Here is a 17,824-nt window from a genome sequence, read left to right on the forward strand (position 1 = left end):
CTTGCTCCATCGCTGCATTCAAGGCCAATTCACGTTGGCATCGCAATCTGTTAATAGCAGGCTTCAAAGGCGTTCCTTTTTTTGAATGGAGAGGCATCCTGTCCACGAAGCCACCTTGGTACTGAAGGTACTGAAATCAAGGTAACCTGGGGAGGCGGGGGATTAAGTCTTTGGGGAAATGTCTGTAGGCAAATACTTTGACACCACAAGGTGGTCAAACATAGTCTGTAGTGAAAACATTGGCAGGCGGTGAAGGCTTGTAATAGCGGGCAGACTGGGAAACAGAAGGTCCGGATGGCACTATTTTAGAGTCAGTATGCCGGAAGGAGCAGGTGATGATGTAGTGCTTCTAAGGTAAGGGGAATCGTGCAGTAGTTGACAAAGGATGCAGAATGGAGCGATGAGAGCATAAGGGGAAAGCTAGGAAAACTGGAGCGAGCAGAAAGGAGGAAGAATGGAGATAATTATGAAGCAGCATCAAGGTGACCAGAAAAGGCAGGCTCCACAGGAACTGTAGCATTGTGACTCTTAAGAGCGCTGTAAGAGGAGCGACTTATGAAGCCTGGCGGCAAGGAAGGCATTGTTTCGTCTCGGCATAGCTGCCGTCTTGGTGAAGGCCACATGGGTTCTCCCATTTTGGGTGAAGCAAGGCGTGGTGTGGCTTTCCGATGGCAGTGGCATGACATTATCCCTAAAGTCTTTGAGGTGAGACGCTTACTCCATAGGACTAGTGTCTCGCCCATGAGACTGTCATACATCATGATCACAAGGCTGGAGACATTGCCACAAGGGAACAAATGGTTACACAAGATGGATGTGCACGTATTATCGCCTGAACTCAATTTCTTTTCAAACTTCAAGCTGTTTTTATGTGCCTCCTGGCTGTAAAAGATGATTGGTGGGGTATCCTTTTTTTATGGTGGCCAGGGTAATATCTAAATCTGTATACTGTAGTTAAATGTGATATTGGGCCAAGAATCCACACTTGGTAACATTATTGTACTAATTAGGTTACAAAGTTCCATGCCCCTTTTTGTTCAAAGTGATTGAGATTGTGAAAAAGTAAACGTGTTCTGAAATGTTCCATGACCCCTTGGTCTTTACCAGAGAATGCATGCCCTTTCAATAATTATTTCTGCAACTCCGCTTTATTCCAATGATCAAAACTTTGTTTCCTTGTTATTAGGAATTTTACCAAGATGGAAATGGTCCAGAGAATGTCGGTGTTTATAACCTATCCAAAGGAATAAACCGGTTTTGCCTTTCTAAACCAGGTGATTTATTGAACAACTTGGTAAAATGTTGCTTTGTATGTGAAAGTATTAATGTTTGGCAATTGTTTCCAGTTCCAGCCTTTAGTTTTCTAGGCACTTAGGATCTGCTCTGAGGACATACCCTTGCGTTCTGTCTCTTTTCTTTTCTTTTTTTTACATATATATATTTCTGATGTTTGTTAATCTGCTTAGAATCACATGCTGTGCATAGGTCCGACATCCAGTGGTCACTGCGGAGTATTGCATTTTGTTTTTCGTAGTCGAAAAGGGGGCGTCGACAAGGCGTGTCTGTAACACTATCCCTATAGTGACGTGCGTTGTACCCACAATCCCTCACGCGTCGAGGTCCCTCAGATTGTTTTTTTCCGCCCAGTTTCTGGTCGCCTTTCGCGGAGCTCCTAGAGAGACATTGCTATACTTACTACGGACCTCTGTCCTTTTGCCATAACTTAATATACTGATAACGATCCCTCCCCCTCGACGTTAGCTGTGAAGCTGTTTCTCCGCCGAACTGATTTTCGACGGAGAGGAAGAGCGGAGGAGATCCTTCGGCGCTGCCGAACACGTGGCCTGGCCTCGACGGCCAACTTACAGTAGGGAGAGTGGGGGTTAGAACTTTGTCTCTTCTCTTTGAGAATGTCTTTCTTTCTCCCTTTTCTTTCCCTTGGGGTTGTTATCGCCAGCTATTATTGCCTCAGCTATGGAGAGGACACCATTTAAGTTTTGCCCACGCTGCAGGGGCAAATATACTTGGAAAGATAAGCACAAGCTCTGTAATCGTTGCTTACCCCTCGATCACATAGAGAACAGCTGCGCAGCCTGCAAGCTCTTAAAACCCAGGACTCTTAAAGAACGTAGGGTTAAGAGGTGGGCGGACTACGCGATGTCGAAGTCAGTTTCCTCACCCGCTGCCGCTGTTACTGAAAGTGACGAGGAGTGCGATAACTCGACGTCCGTTTCGGAAGTCATGAACCCCCAGAAGGAGCGCTCCTGCTCCTCGTCGTCCGTCCCCGGCCCCGACGGGCTCGGCTCACGCCCTGCTTATGGGGATGAACACCCCGGCGACAAGGACGCACACAAACCCCATAAGGCTAAACACACTACCCACGGCTCTTCTTCGTCGAGAACGAAGGATCCATCAGCGCCGAAGGGGACGCAGGGCACTCCGGCGTCTACCGCAGACCGTAAAGGTCACAAGCCCCACCCGCAAACGCAGCCGCGACCAGCGATTGGGCTTCCATCTAACACGGGCGCTACCCCAAAAACATCCGACGCAACGCTCCATAGAGCGACCGTCGAGGTACTACGCGCAGCGCACACAACGTCGACACCAGAGCCCTCGACGGACAAAATCGTGGCCGAGAGCCTAGCGAGAATTGTCGCCGAAGACAAATGTACGCGGACGACGAAACAAACGTCGAATACCGCGTCGAAAAAACACAAAAGTAGCCAGGAACTGCCCCTTTCTCCAAAGGACGCTTCCGAACTACCTGAAGGCTTTTCAGAAGGAGACGGGAACCTCTCGTCGACGTTGTGGGAGCGTTCGAAACGATTCGAAGGCGAAAACACTAATTTCCCCCCTCTAGACTATTCAGGGGTACCCCATGAGACCCTGGAAAGACTCCATTCTTGCATGGAGAAAATGGAAAGGTTTCTAGGAAACCAAGACCCACCCACTCACAAAAGACAAAGAGAATGGCCACAGGATGACCCTACAGTCAAGATTCCTAGGCTGGTTGACCTCACTAAGGAGGAGCAATACCTCCAAGAAGATGAGGAGTGTTTAAGTGGAGAAGAAGAGGTAGAACTTGAGGAAGAGGGGTTCGAAGAAGATCCTTACACCACTGCTACAGGGTTTGAAGAGGATACAGCTACCTCGCAGCCCTGGCATTCACCATCAGTGCAGCCTTGGCAATCCCCATCAGTACATTCAGACCCTGATGCCTTTCTCCCTTCTCCTCTCAAGGATTCACATGGGAACTCCTCTCCCATAGATGACCAACCTTCCCTCAATGCACTATTGCGCAAGGCAGCAGCGCATTTTGAGATTGATACAGGGGAAACTCTTCCAGACATTGACTTTGTAGAAAAAGTCATCAAAGAAAAAGCCCCTGTTAGCCAATCTATTCCACTCCTGGCTTCTATTAAAAGAAGAATTTCTCCTTCCCTTACTAACCCAGCTTTAGTAAGAGGGGTCAACCCTAGAATAGAAAAGCTCTTCAGCCCTTCATCCTCTGACCCTTTATACATCAGAGGACACTCTATTCCTGACTCCCTTGTGGTCACCAACACAAGAAAAAGAGCAGGGGTGCCACTATCCACTAGTGAAGCACCTCCAGACAAAGAAGGCAAAAAACTTTACGCACTGGGGAAGAGAATCACGACCTCCGCCGCTTTCTCTACTAGAATTGCTAATAACAACTCACTTTTAGCTAGCTACGCAGATGCACAGTGGAACAAGCTGCGCAGCGAAGCAGAGGAAGCACCTGAACCTCTGCGTTCTCGCCTGCTAGCTATAATATCAGAGGGCACACTGGTAAACCAGGGCATCGTTAAGAACTCCCTAGATGCCGCTGAGACGGCTGGCCGCTCCCTAGTACAGGGAATACTTCTCAAGCGCCACGTTTGGCTACGCAATTCAGGTTTTAAGCCCGAAACCCAAGCCTCCCTCATAAATAAACCCATTGAACAGACGCATCTTTTGGGAAAGCAGTAGATGAGGCCCTAGAACATGCTAAAAAAGAGTTTGATACCATCAAGACTCTTGATCAAATTTCTAGGCCCCCTAACAGGCGAGGCTATGGTAATAAACGCTCCTTTCGTGGCCAAAGACAGCAGCAGAACCAACAACAACAATATTACTCTGGCTCCAACTGGCCCACTAACCAGGGTAACACCCAGTTCAGTCAAAGAGGCCAACGCCGTGGCAAAGGAAGAGGTCGTGGCTCCAGCCCCAGAGGTTCCACGCCCAATACCAGCAAATGACCCGAAAATTCGGGTCCCCTCCCATGCATCACCGGTCGGGGGCCGGCTAACATCGTTCCTTTCAGCATGGGAGGGAATCACGTCAGACCGTTGGGTATTATCCACCATAGCCCACGGATACTGCATCGAGTTCAACGGTTCCCCGAAGTACAAACCCCCACGGAACCGGCGCATGACACCGCAACACCTCTCCATTCTTCTTCAAGAGGTGGAAGAACTACTGAAGAAAGAAGCTATAGAGCCCGTCCCCCTATCACAGGTAACAGAAGGTATTTATTCAGTGTACTTCCTTGTACCCAAAAAGGACTTAACCATGCGCCCTGTATTAGATCTGCGCCCAGCGAACATATTTGTCAAACCCCAAAAGTTTCGTATGGTGACCTTACAGGAGGTAATCCCACTGTTATCACAAGGGGATTACATGACAACACTGGACATGAAAGATGCATACTTTCATATTTTAATGTTGACATCGCACAGAAAATACCTCGGGTTCAAAATAGAGGACAAACACTACCAGTTCAGAGTACTACCCTTCGGGATAGCATCTGCACCAAGGGTATTCACGAAAGTACTGGCAGTGGCAGCGGCCCACCTGCGCAGATTATCCATCCCGGTATACCTATACCTCGACGACTGGCTCATAACAGGGGATTCTTACGAAACATGCTTCTCCAATACCCAAAAGACCGTAGACCTTTTGTCCCAACTGGGCTTCTCCATCAACGAAAAGAAGTCCAGCTTAGACCCCAGCCAAACCAAACAATTCCTAGGGGCTCTAATTCGAACAAAGGACGGCCTCGTATTCCCCTCCAACGAGAGGGTCCAAAACATGCTGTTTCAAATTCCCCATTATGCAGCAGGCCGAGAGGTGACGGTACGCAAAGCAATGCGCTTGCTAGGGATGATGGCGTCATGTATTTATTTGGTACCTCACGCGCACCTGCGCATGCGCCCAATGCAAGAGTGGCTCTACAGCCAGTGGTGTCAGGCCAGCGGACAATGGGACGATCTAGTGGTGGTCTCGCAGGCCTTGGTTCTCTCGCTACGGTGGTGGACAAAAGAAAACCTGTTATTAGGGAAAACTTTTGCCACACCCGCAGTGGGAGCCACTCTAACCACAGACGCATCCCTTACAGGATGGGGGGCTCACCTATCCCATCAGACGGCACACGGAGTGTGGACTCCGAGTTTAGCATCCAAGCATATAAACCTGCTGGAACTACTAGCGGTGTTCAAAGCACTGAAAGCCTTTCAGGAACACTTACAAGGAAAGACAGTGATGGTCCTCACAGACAGCACCACAGCCATGTACTACCTCAACAAGCAAGGGGGCACTCACTCTCCAGGACTGTCCAAACTGTCCCAGAATATATGGAAGTGGGCTCTCAAACACAACATGTTCCTACTATCACAAAATGTACCAGGGGAACTCAATCTGCTAGCAGACAAACTCAGCAGAGACTTCCCCCTGCCCGAAGAGTACGAATGGCAATTGCACGAAGACATCGTCTTAGACGTCTTCACGCAATGGGGATTCCCGGAAATAGACCTGTTCGCAACCCTGGAGAACTCACAATGCCAAAGTTACGCCTCCAGGTACCCCCAGAACCAGTCCAAGGGGAACGGTCTGTCGATTCAATGGTCAGGGAAATTTGTTTACGCCTTTCCCCCGACTCCCCTTCTCAACAAAGTGGTGCACAAGATGCACCAGGAGCAGGTTACCATGATACTAGTGGCCCCAATGTGGGCCCGGCAGCCATGGTTCGCTCACGTGATGGAGATGTCCCTATCTCCCCCAATATAACTTCCCTGCCCGTACAACATGCTGTCACAAGACAAGGGCAGGACACTGCATCCATGCCCTCAGACCATGAACTTAGCAGCCTGGCTCCTGAGATCATAGAATTTGGACATTTACAACTCCCACAGAGATGTATGGACATCCTCAGGGAAGCCAGAAAACCTAATACTCGACACTGCTATTCTAGCAAATGGAAAAGATTCGTTATCTGGTGTAGAGGTACTAGCATCAACCCAGTTGACTGCTCTCCTACTGACATTATTCTATACTTGACCCATTTACTGGATTCAGGTTTAGTGTTCAATTCCATTAAAGTCCACCTAGCGGCACTTTCAGCATACACCACTTCCCAACTGAAAGTGTCGTGGTGGAAGATACCAGTTATCAAAGCCTTCATGGAGGGGGTAAAGAGGATACACCCTCCGATAGCTAACCCAGCTCCCGGATGGGACTTAAATGTGGTACTTTCCAGACTCATGGGCCCTCCCTTCGAACCCATGCACAAGGCAACTCTTAAAGATATCACCCTTAAGGCTGCTTTCCTAATAGCTATCACCTCCATTAGGAGAGTAAGTGAACTACAGGCTCTTTCTGTACTAGACCCCTTCGTAACAGTTCACAAAGATAAGGTGGTTCTACGCACACACCCAAGGTTTGCACCTAAATTCATCTCGAAATTTCATGTAAACCAAACTATAGAACTACCAACGTTCTTTCAAAACCCTTCCAGCTCGGGAGAAAAAAGTCTGCATACACTAGATGTACGCAGAGCTGTCATGTTCTACATGGAAAGAACCAGACCACTGAGAAAGACTAATCAGTTCTTTGTCTCGGTGGCAGCAGGAAGAGAAGGAGATGCGGTCTCAAAATCCACTATATCTAGATGGATTGTTCAATGCATCACTCTCTGTTACACTCTTGCTAAGAGAGAACTACCCTTCAAGCCAAGAGCACATTCCACTCGAGGCACTGGGGCTTCCATAGCATTCATTGCAAATGTTCCCCTTGAGTCCATCTGCAAAGCGGCTACCTGGAGTTCTGTGCACACCTTTACAAAACACTACTGTCTAGATGCACACTCTAGATCTGACTCCCAGGTGGGACAGGCAGTATTAAGACATCTTTTCTCTACTGTTCCTTCTCATAACCCACCGCCAACTCCGGGTACTGCTCGCTAGTCTATGCACAGCATGTGATTCTAAGCAGATTAACAAACATCAAAAGACAATGCATTACTTACCGTAAAAGCATTTCTGATGGTTGTATCTGCTTAGATTCACATGCGCCCACCCTTCCTCCCCGCTCGGATGGAAGGAACATAGACTTCCTTTTATATCTCTCTTTTCTGTACTCACTCACGTCTATAAGGCTCCCTCAGGGCAGAAAAATACAAACAGAGGGACCTAGACGCGTGAGGGATTGTGGGTACAACGCACGTCACTATAGGGATAGTGTTACAGACACGCCTTGTCGACGTCCCCTTTTCGACTACGAAAAACAAAATGCAATACTCCGCAGTAACCACTGGATGTCGGACCTATGCACAGCATGTGAATCTAAGCAGATACAACCATCAGAAATGCTTTTACGGTAAGTAATGCATTGTCATTTCTGATGTTTGTTAATCTGCTTAGAATCACATGCTGTGCATAGTCCGACATCCAGTGGTCACTGCGGAGTATTTTTTTTTTTTTTTTTTTTTTTTTTGAAAGCTACAGTTTTAACATATAGAGAACTTTTTTCAAATGGTCACTTCGAAGATTGAGAAAAAACAAAACAACATCCCAAAGGTTCATCACAATTAGTTCAAGGTTCAAAGGTTCAGAAATTTCTTTGAGGTGATTAATTTTTGAATTTGCTAGAACTAAAGCTAGCACGATTCTTCATTCCTGAGTAGACTAAGGACGACAGAAGGAAGATACAAGGATAAAAAACGCAGAATTCAAATGCAACATAAACAAGCTTCGTCTCAAACTGCCAACAGATCGGTTTCTGATCTATTAAAAGTCTAAGCACAAATGCTCTCAACAGATTCAAGTCAGAACGTGACGAAGTCACACCACAAGCCCTCGTGGGGCATGCCTAACTTGCAAGCACAGTTAGCATGGAGACTGAAGCAATATATTTAAGTAATTTACAATGGCACATACGTGTTTAACGTTATTGCCACTGGAAATTAGTCGCCACCAAGCCTCCATATCTCCATCTAAAGGCGCAAATTGGCTCAGGTGCTTTGAGCGTAAATCGCAGGTGGCTAGACAATCAAGAATTAGATGTTTTAAGGTTTCAGTGGACCCTCGACAAAAACGGCATAAATTGTCCTTCAGCGAGGCATCCTTTCTTTGCCATAGAATTTCCTTTGTTCTCAAAATATTTAAACGAAATCTTAGGAATTGCTCGCGATAATGTCTTGAGTAGCAACGCAAAAGATAGGAAGATTGTACGTTTAATTTATTGTGGTCAGGACTCAGCCATTTTGAAGAGGCCAATTTCTCATGTGCTTCCAGGTTGATGGTCCATGCCCAGATATCAAATTTTCGTTTCGCATGTTGTGGTCGTTTGAACAGATCGTAATTGCCAATTTCCGCAACATCAGCCCAATGTTGGACTCTCGAACGCCAATGGTCTAGTAAGCAGGCCCTGGTGGAGTCGTCCTCACCTGAGAAGATACAATAGGCCGCTGGTTTGCTGTTTTCTTTCATCTTTCGCATCAGTGCAATTGATTTCCAGATCATATGGCTATAAAGAGAGTTCAAGGACAGTTCATGACACACTTCGGAAGGTTTAATGCACGTTTCCAGAAGCAGCCTTCAAGCTGGTTCCAGGTGTTTTCATTTATGTGCCAGCTAGCTTCTGCACCAAAGGTCAGAATCGGTACCACCTTTTGTAGGTAGAACATTATGATCGGAGTTAGCGAAAATTTGCTGAAGTTTTTGTTTATTTTGGCCGCTTGAAGAGCCAGTCCAGAACTGCACTCCAAGGTACCGTATTGAGTTTACTGATGACAAGCGCTGGCCACCGACCGCCCAGTTAAAGGCTTTATCTTTCTTGCTTCTCACATGGCCAATTGTCACGATTTTTGTTTTTTCAGTGTTTATTTGAAGCTCATTAGACGATAAGTAATCGTACAGACAATGAAGTAGTCGCTGCAGTCCAACTTGTGTTCGATCCAGCAGCACCAGGTCATCAGCATAGGCGATGTATCGTACAGAAGTCCTGTGTAATTTCGGAGGGAAGCAGTGGGCTTGATCTAAGTGGGGCTGTAGATCTGCTAAAAATAATTTAAACAGATCAGCTGCCAATGGGCACCCTTGCTTTACACCTCTTGTTGTTGTGATTTTATCGGATAGTTCCCCAGCCTTATTTAGACGTACTCGAATTGAAGTATTAGAATGTAGGGCCATGATAGGATTGAGTATACCAGCTGGACATTTCCATTTTAATAATTTTAGCCACAGCAGATTAAGATTTATACCATCAAAGGCTTGCTTCATATCAATGAAGGCCAGATGTAACTTGGTATTTGCTTTTAAGGCTTCTAATTTCAGGATGGTTAATATTGAGATGTTTACATCAACACCAACGCCCTTTGAGAAACCAGTTTGACGGTCATCTAGAATGCCAACCTCACAAGCCCAGGTTGCCAATTTTGATCTCAGATTTGATCCGAAGATTTTACCGATCGAATCAAGTAGGGCGATCGGGCGATAGTTTTCAGGAGAATCCCAACGCCCCTTTTTGTGGATGGGAACAACAATTGCAGTTAACCAAGACTCCGGCAATGATTTATGTTTGGTGATATTCTTGAACAGACATTCAATGAAAGGCGCCCATTGCTGCATGTTTTTTTTTAGCATTACGTTACTGATCAAATCTGGGCCGGCTGCACGCGAGTTCTTTAGTAATTTAATAGCGTGGGTTATGTCATCAAGCGACATTTCTGTGTTCCATGGCTCACCTTTGGACCTAGACTGTAGTTCCGGTTCAAAAGTTTGGCTGTTAAAAACTTTAGAGAAATGTTCGCACCAGACGTCAGCTGAAATGATGTTCTGTGTCGAATTCATGCTGTTTGCCTGGCCTATGTTTAAAATTTGCCATATATCGCGTGTGTTTTTTGTCAGCATATATTTCATCATTAATTCGGCGCGGTCTTGCTCTATTATCATACGATTGGAAGTAACCCAATTTCTAAACAGCGTGCGTCTGTTTCTCACTTCCACTGATAATTTTTGCTTTGATATGTTTGTTTTTTTTTTTAGACACCTCAAGCCTCTTCTTAGCTCTTGTTTTTTCTCATGCAAGAGCTTGCAGAATAGATGTTTATGACTTTTTTGTTGTGTTTTCGAAACATTAGGATCGGTTGTATGTATCGATAGAAGGGGTGTGTAATCTATCCCAATAGGCAATCTCATGAGCTTCTCAGTTAAGCAGCCAATCTGGTTATGACTAATCCGCAGCCGATTTCCGCTCCTGTTTGTTTCGACGGGCAAGTTGTATAAATCTGTAGGAATGGCAGTTGACAAGAGACATTCAAGGTTTAATAGTCTATGGTCGCTATTGGACATGTGATGGACATGCAGTGAGTTGATCTTTGGCTCAAACACTCTTGAAATCCAAAAATAATCGATGATACTATGTAGGTGCTCTCTATGCCAAGTTGGTTGTGCAGGATTATCACCTTTGACTGCACCATTAACCATTATACAATCACGTATTTTCATTGCCTTTGACCATTGTTGAGCTCTGACTCCAATCTAATCTTTGGGAATCAGATGGTAAGTCTGATCCTTTGGAGCATATTTAAACCAGGTGCAATTTAAGTCTCCGCAGCAAATAATTGTTAAATTGCTATGTTTTAAAATTGCGTTATCCATTAGAGAGCATACAGCATCTATGAGTACCTTCGAGCTGATATTAGCCGCATTCCAGTAGCAGTTTGATTAGAAGCGATGTCCTTATTAAGTCAGCATTGTCGCACATTGCGTGCATAAGAGTACCTTGAACAAAAGGATTGGGATTAAATGCTTCTGGTGTGGACCAGTTTTGTGACAGGCGAACCATAGTTATAAGTCCTGCGCTTGGGCGCCCATGGGCATTTTTGATGGCTGGATTGATTAAGGTAGTAAAGCCATCTCTCAGGGGGGCCTCAGACAACCAAGTCTCCTGTAAACAGATGGCAAACACCTTTTCGAGAGGAAATTCAAAGTCATTAAATAAGTGGCTAAACCCTCGAGTGTTCCAAGAGAGAATTGAATGAGGAGCCTCCGCTGTTGTCAATCATGGCTAAACTTGAGCATGTACTCTCGAACGGCTCACATAGTTCTTCTTTTGGGGCTTTGTGGCCGTGGGTATCTACTGTAGTTAGATGCTTTCGGAAGTTTGCAACGTCTTCAACTTGTTTTGCGAGCAGTTGCTTGTCGGACTTCTTATCGGAATTATTTACGATATCAGTCTCAGGTTCACTTGAAATTTCGAAGCCAAACATCAAGAGGTCGTCTGCAGCTTTCAATAGAGTATTACGAACTCCCCATGAAGCGATGTGTAACAGAACGGAATCAGAGCATTGCTCTGTTACATATTCAACTATTTGGATGTCCTCAGTGACAATCAGCCGCAGAGGAGGAATGTGTTTGAACAACCTTAGCACATTAGTCTGGTTCAAATTTAACTCGTCATCACCCAGAATGTTTTGTAATCTCAATTTATGATTACTTTTTGATGTTTGCCGGGAACTTTTCTCAGCATCCTTGAAATTAGAAGTGAGCTGCCGTTTGCGCTGATTTAGCGTTAGTTTTGGGTTGAGACTGAGACTCGTTAGGGCAGAGTCGGCAGGCCCTCCTTCCGTCGCACACCGCCTTGAAGAGAGCTCAACATTTCGCCGATTGGATATAACACTCTTAGCCGGAAAAGACTTATGGCGTGGAGGCTGAGGCGAAGGCAAGCTTGCCTCGCCGCACAATTTAGACCTTTCGTCATCACCTGAGATCGAATAAGTTGACAAGTCACATAGGTCAATCGAAGGAGAATTAACTTATGCGGCAGAAGAATGGTCCTCCGAAATTATACGCCGCCGCTTCACTCCAAGTTTCAAGGAAGAGGGATGGCCAATGCGTTGTGTCTGTACATTTTCAGTGCAAGATTTCATGTTACGCTTAAATAGGCCTACTCTAGGTGGAGTGGATAAGTTCCTGATGAAGCTTTTGGTGGTTGAATGTATGCCTTGCTTTGGATTAGGGCATGATGTCATGGTTTTTCCCTTTCTCAAAGGGACTGTGGATTTTGCATTCTGCGTGCCAACATTCCTTTTTGGCACCACACCCAGATCACCTGTTTTGGCTGGACCTGAGAAAATGGCGAATGATGAAAATGGATTATTAAGTGGAGCTAATTGAAGCACTGGAGGCTTTGAAGAGTCAATGTCCTTTAGAGGGCCTGCGTCGATAACTACAGATGACTCACTTTCTAGTAAAGGTTGACTTGCATCAAATGAAGGTTGTGGGATTACCTTTGCCAAGTCATTTGTGCTTGAATTTGCTGTACGTGCACTGGATATAGAAGTATTTGCTGCGTCTTTTGAGTCAGAGTTCTGTGAGATTACAGCCAAAGAAGGAGGCATCAAATGAATATTCATAAGCAAATGAACAAGTGTGCTTACACACATTAGCTTTTCCGATTGTGGTAGGTGGTGATAGGCTATTGGCTATATCTGCAGTTAAATCCTTAAGATCTGTTAACAGGGTTTCATTCCTCTTTTGATTAGTTGAGATGACCTCGCTGATATGCGATTGCCAACGAACTCTCAAGCCGTCTTCAGCTTGCATTTGATCTTTTGAAAATGTGATGAAGTTATCAATTCTTTCAAGTTTTGACATTAGGTTCAATAGCATCGCTCCTTGATCGCGAATGGTTTCATTTATAGACTCATACAGTTTTACAAAAGGAATCATTGCTTGCGAGGAAGCAGCAAGCACGTTGTTGTGAATTTGAATTGCAGCGGCAACTGATAGACTGGATTTTGAGCTTGGAGTTTTGCAGGATTCATTGGCAAGGCTTGAGTCATGTGATAAGTCCTTGCTTGGAGTGTGGAGTGCAGGTAAAGACACAGGAGTCGTACTAGCACTCACTCTTTTTTTACTCAATTTCCCATCTAAACAGGTGCCCGCTTGTTGCGGTATATGAGATTTCTTTTGCTGACCCTTCTGAGGCGAAAACTGCGTCGACTGACGTGCCGGAACTGAGAGTGCACTAATGTCAGGATCTAAGGGCTGACCACTCAGGTTCAGTGCTGGGATCCGCACTGTTAGACTGGGGGTGACCTTCATCAGGGGAGCTTGTAGAGATGCATCGGAACTGTTGGTAGGAAAGGTTTTTGAAGGCACTTTAGGAGTGTGACTTATATGAGGAGCATTGGGCCTCTCCGGACACTCATATTGAGATGAGCGGGCAGAGCCAGAGCTGGCAGTGAATGAGTCTGCACAGTTAGAGTTTATCGAAATAATTGTGTCACGACGTGGATCTGGCTGTGGCATCCAGTGAATATTGGAGGCAGAAGCTTGTGAGAGCATTCTCGACTCTTGAGTTGAGTCGTCTTTTGCACGTGGACCTTCAAGGTGAAGAGCAGAATTCTGTGGACATAGCGTGATGGAAGATGACGCTTCAATATCTTCTGCATGTTTTGTCGGAAGGATAACTTCGTTCGATTTCACAGCTCGAGACGGGGCAAGAAAAGGAGCAGTAGATGGTTGTTCCTGGACTAAAGTATCTGCACACATGATTTCCGCATCCGTTAAGTCGAAAGGAAAAAGGGGGATGTCGCAAAAAACAATTTGCATAGAGGGGAGTGCATCTTCCGGGCCTTCCTCCACAGGCGGGGCTGGATTTAAATTTGCGAGAGAGAGTTGCGGTATTAGGCGTAATACCTTTTCTTGGATTGCATCACTGTGCGTATTACTCAGTGGGGTATCGGTAGTTGAGGGAATTGAATCACCGAGGACAAAGTCATGGTTTGCTGCAAGATGTACTTGAGCGGTTATATTGTGAGAAACAACAGGTGCAATTAGATCAACAACTTGCTTGCTTACCTTTGCACAAGTCTTAATTTTGCCTGGCATGGCAGTCCAGGGGTTCAACTTTCGTCGCTGTTGTAATGTATTGAGTCTTGTCTGAGGGCCACGAGCCGGAGAGGGCGCCGCTACCTTTGGGATGTCGACCATGTTCCAGCGGCGTACCAGCGAACCAGCAAACAGCCAAACAGCCGCAGTAAAAATGCACTCGCCCTTCACACACGAGGGCTTGACGCCGCGAGGGCGCTTGGGTCTTGATTTTGTAGGTTTCCACCTGGAGGGGGCAGGGCTAAATCCACGCCGCACGCCGACTTGCTCCACGGCAACCAGGAATGCAGAGCGTCGAGGAACAGCAGTGACTGGGAATTAGTCACGCAAACGCCAAACAGCCTCAGTAAAAATGCACTCGCCCTTCACACACGAGGGCTTAACGCCGCGAGGGCGCTTGGGTCTTGATTTTGTAGGTTTCCACCTGGAGGGGGCGGGGCTAAATCCACGCCGCACGCCGACTTGCTCCACGGCAACCAGGCAACCAGGAGTGCAGAGCGTCGAGGAACAGCAGTGACTGGGAATTAGTCACGCAAACGCCAAACAGCCGCAGTAAAAATGCACTCGCCCTTCACACACGAGGAGTATTGCATTTTGTTTTCGTAGTCGAAAAGGGGACGTCGACAAGGACTGTCTGTAACACTATCCCTATAGTGACGTGCATTGTACCCAAAATCCCTCAGGCGTCAAGGTCCCTCAGATTTTTTTTTTCCGGCCAGATATTGGCCACCTTAACGTGGAGCTCCTCGAGAGAAATTGCAAAAACATTTACTCAACCCTTTGGTCGTTAGGTATTATTAAATACCTCATACATTATTAAATACATCACATTAGATCCCTCCTTCGACGTCGAAGCTGCAAAGCTGTTTCACCGCCAAGTAAGAACTTTGACGGTGGTGACTTAGACGGAGGAGATCCTTCGGCGCTGCCGAACACGTGGCCTGGCCTCGCCGGCCTTATACAGTAGGGAGAGTGGGGTCGTGGGACATTTCTTCTATTTCTAAGAATGCCTTTCTCCTTTTCCCCCCTTTCCTTCTGGGTCGTTATCACTCTTATCTAAATCCTCAGCTATGGAGAGGACTCCGTTTAGATTTTGCTCACGCTGTAAGGGCAAATTTACATGGAAAGACCAGCACAAGCGGTGTAACCGTTGCTTACCCCTCGACCACAACGAGGAAGGCTGTGCGGCCTGTAAACTACTTCACCCGAAAACTTTAAAGGACCGCAGGGTCAAGAGGTGGGCAGCCTACGCTATGTCTAGAGCTGTTTCCTCACCCACCTCCGCCAAGTGTGACGAGGATAGTGATAACCCAACCTTTGTTTCGGAAGTCGTAGGGAAACGTCGAGAATGCCGGAAAGGGAGGCAGGGAGAGCTCCCGCCGTCAAAATAAGGCCCTAGCCTACGAGAAGGGTTCTCAGAAGGTGAAGGGACTTTATCCTCGATGTTATGGGACAGACCAAGACGGCTACAGGAAGAACAGCCTCCTGTTTTGCCTCCAGACCATTCTGGGTTACCACATTGGACTCTTGAGAGATTCCAATCGTGTATGGAGAAACTGGATAGATTTATGTCCACTCCTGAACATAAAACTCCCAAGAGGCCAAGGGAGGTACTTCATGAGGACCCAGTGCTAAATATCCTAGACTATTTAACCCCCTTCAGGAGGAATCTCATACTTATGATCTCATTGAAGAAGACCCTCCCTTCCAAGAGGACGAGGAATTCTTGGATGGTGAAGACCAACAGAACCTCGAGGAAGAAGGTTTTGAGGGAAACCTTGACATAGGTGGGTGAGGGGCCTTTGAGGAAGACCCAGATGAAGGTGGCTCACAGCCTTGGCAGTCACCAACAGAGTCTACAGACCCTGAGATCATAAACCTTCCCTCTCCTCAGACCACACCGGTCAGGAATCCTTCACCAATAGATGATCAACCCACCTTCAACGCGCTATTACGGATGGCAGCAGCGCATTTTGAGATTGAAACTGGTGAGATTACTCCCGATACTGATTTTGTAGAAAGAATCATTAAAGAAAAACCGCCCACTAGCCAAACCATTCCCCTCCTCGCCTCAGTTAAGAGACGATTCACTCAATCGCTGTCTACACCGGCACTGGTCAGAGGGGTCAATCCCAGAATTGAAAAACTGTTTACTCCCTCTCATTCAGACCCATTATATAATAGGGGTCACTCAATTCCAGACTCCTTGGTGGTAACTACCACAAGGAAAAGAGCAGGGGTTCCGCTGTCAACCAGCTAAGCACCCCCAGACAAAGAAGGAAAGTAACTCTACGCCCTGGGTAAAAGAATTACAGCCTCGGCAGCTTTTTCAACCAGAATTGCCAATAATAATACCCTACAGGAAAGTTATGCTGATGCCCAATGGGGCAAATTACGGCAGGACCTCGGAAGTCCCTGAGCCCTTAAGAACTCGCTTATTGACCACAGTAACAGAAGGAACTCTGGTTAACCAGAGCATCATTAAAAACACTCTTGATGCTGCAGAAACGGCTGGTCGTTCTTTAGTCCATGGAATACTTCTGAAGCGTCATGTCTGGCTACGCAATTCCGGGTTTAAGCCAAAAAACCCAGGCGTCACTCATTTATAAACCAATAGAGGATTCTAACCTCTTTGGGAAAGCAGTGGACGACGCACTGGAGACTGCCAAGAAGGATTCAACACCCTCAAGACTTTAGACCAAATCTTAAGGCCTCCCAATAAACGAGGATTCGGCAAACGCTTTTTTTGAGGCCAACGCCAACAACAGCAGTACACTGCAGGCAACTGGTCCTCTGATCAGGGAACCAGTGGCCAGTACACGCAAAGAGGACAGTGCCGTGGCAAGGGTAGAGGTCGGGGCCCCACTCCTAGAGGATCCCCGGCTACCAACACCAAATGACCCAAAGGTTCGGGTCCCCTAAAATGCATCGCTGGTCGGGGGCTGGTTAACATCTTTCCTACCAGCATGGGAGGGAATAACATCAGACCGCTGGGTATTGTCAACCATAGCCCGCGGTTACTGCATAGAATTCAGTCGGTCCCCCAAGTACACACCCCCAAGGGGACAACGCTTATCACCGGAGCACCTCGCCATTCTTCTTCAAGAAGTGGAACTGCTGCTACTAAAGGGAGCAATAGAGGTTGTGCCTCTATCACAGGTATCGGAAGGTATTTATTCAGTGTACTTCCTTGTACCCAAAAAGGACTTAACCATGCACCCTGTACTAGATCTGCGCCCAGCGAACAAATTTGTCAAACCTCAAAAATTTCACATGGTGACCCTACAGGAAGTAATCCCCCTACTTTCTCAGGGAGATTACATGACAACACTGGACATGAAAGATGCATACTTTCATATTTTAATGTTGCCAGCGCACAGAAAATACCTCAGGTTCATGATGGAGGGCAAACGCTACCAGTTCAGAGTGCTACCCTTCGGCATAGCGTCAGCGCCAAGGGTATTCACAAAAGTACTGGCAGTGGCAGCGGCCCACCTGTGCAGGTTGTCCATCCCAGTATACCCTTACCTCAACGATTGGCTCATAACAGGGGATTCGAGGGGATTGGGTCCTCCGATATATTCCATATCAATGACATGTAATCACCACAGCTGTGCTGCTTCGGAAAATCTTCGGCGCCTGCGTCGATG

The 17,824-nt window shown here is 46.6% G+C and overlaps 1 protein-coding gene across 1 annotated transcript in view; it reads left to right on the top strand.

The window, feature by feature from the left end:
* Positions 1-17,824, top strand: part of LOC138569235 (BOS complex subunit NOMO1-like) — a 1,101,991-nt gene that overhangs the window by 288,366 nt on the left and 795,801 nt on the right. The window contains exon 16 of the mRNA XM_069647049.1: positions 1,187-1,274. Within this exon, the coding sequence (XP_069503150.1) occupies positions 1,187-1,274 (88 nt within the window). The remainder of the gene's footprint in view (positions 1-1,186; positions 1,275-17,824) is intronic.

The sequence above is a fragment of the Ambystoma mexicanum genome, chromosome 2q, assembly GCF_040938575.1.
Source record: "Ambystoma mexicanum isolate Mex_15411 chromosome 2q, UKY_AmexF1_1, whole genome shotgun sequence".
In the NCBI taxonomy this organism is placed as follows: domain Eukaryota; kingdom Metazoa; phylum Chordata; class Amphibia; order Caudata; family Ambystomatidae; genus Ambystoma; species Ambystoma mexicanum.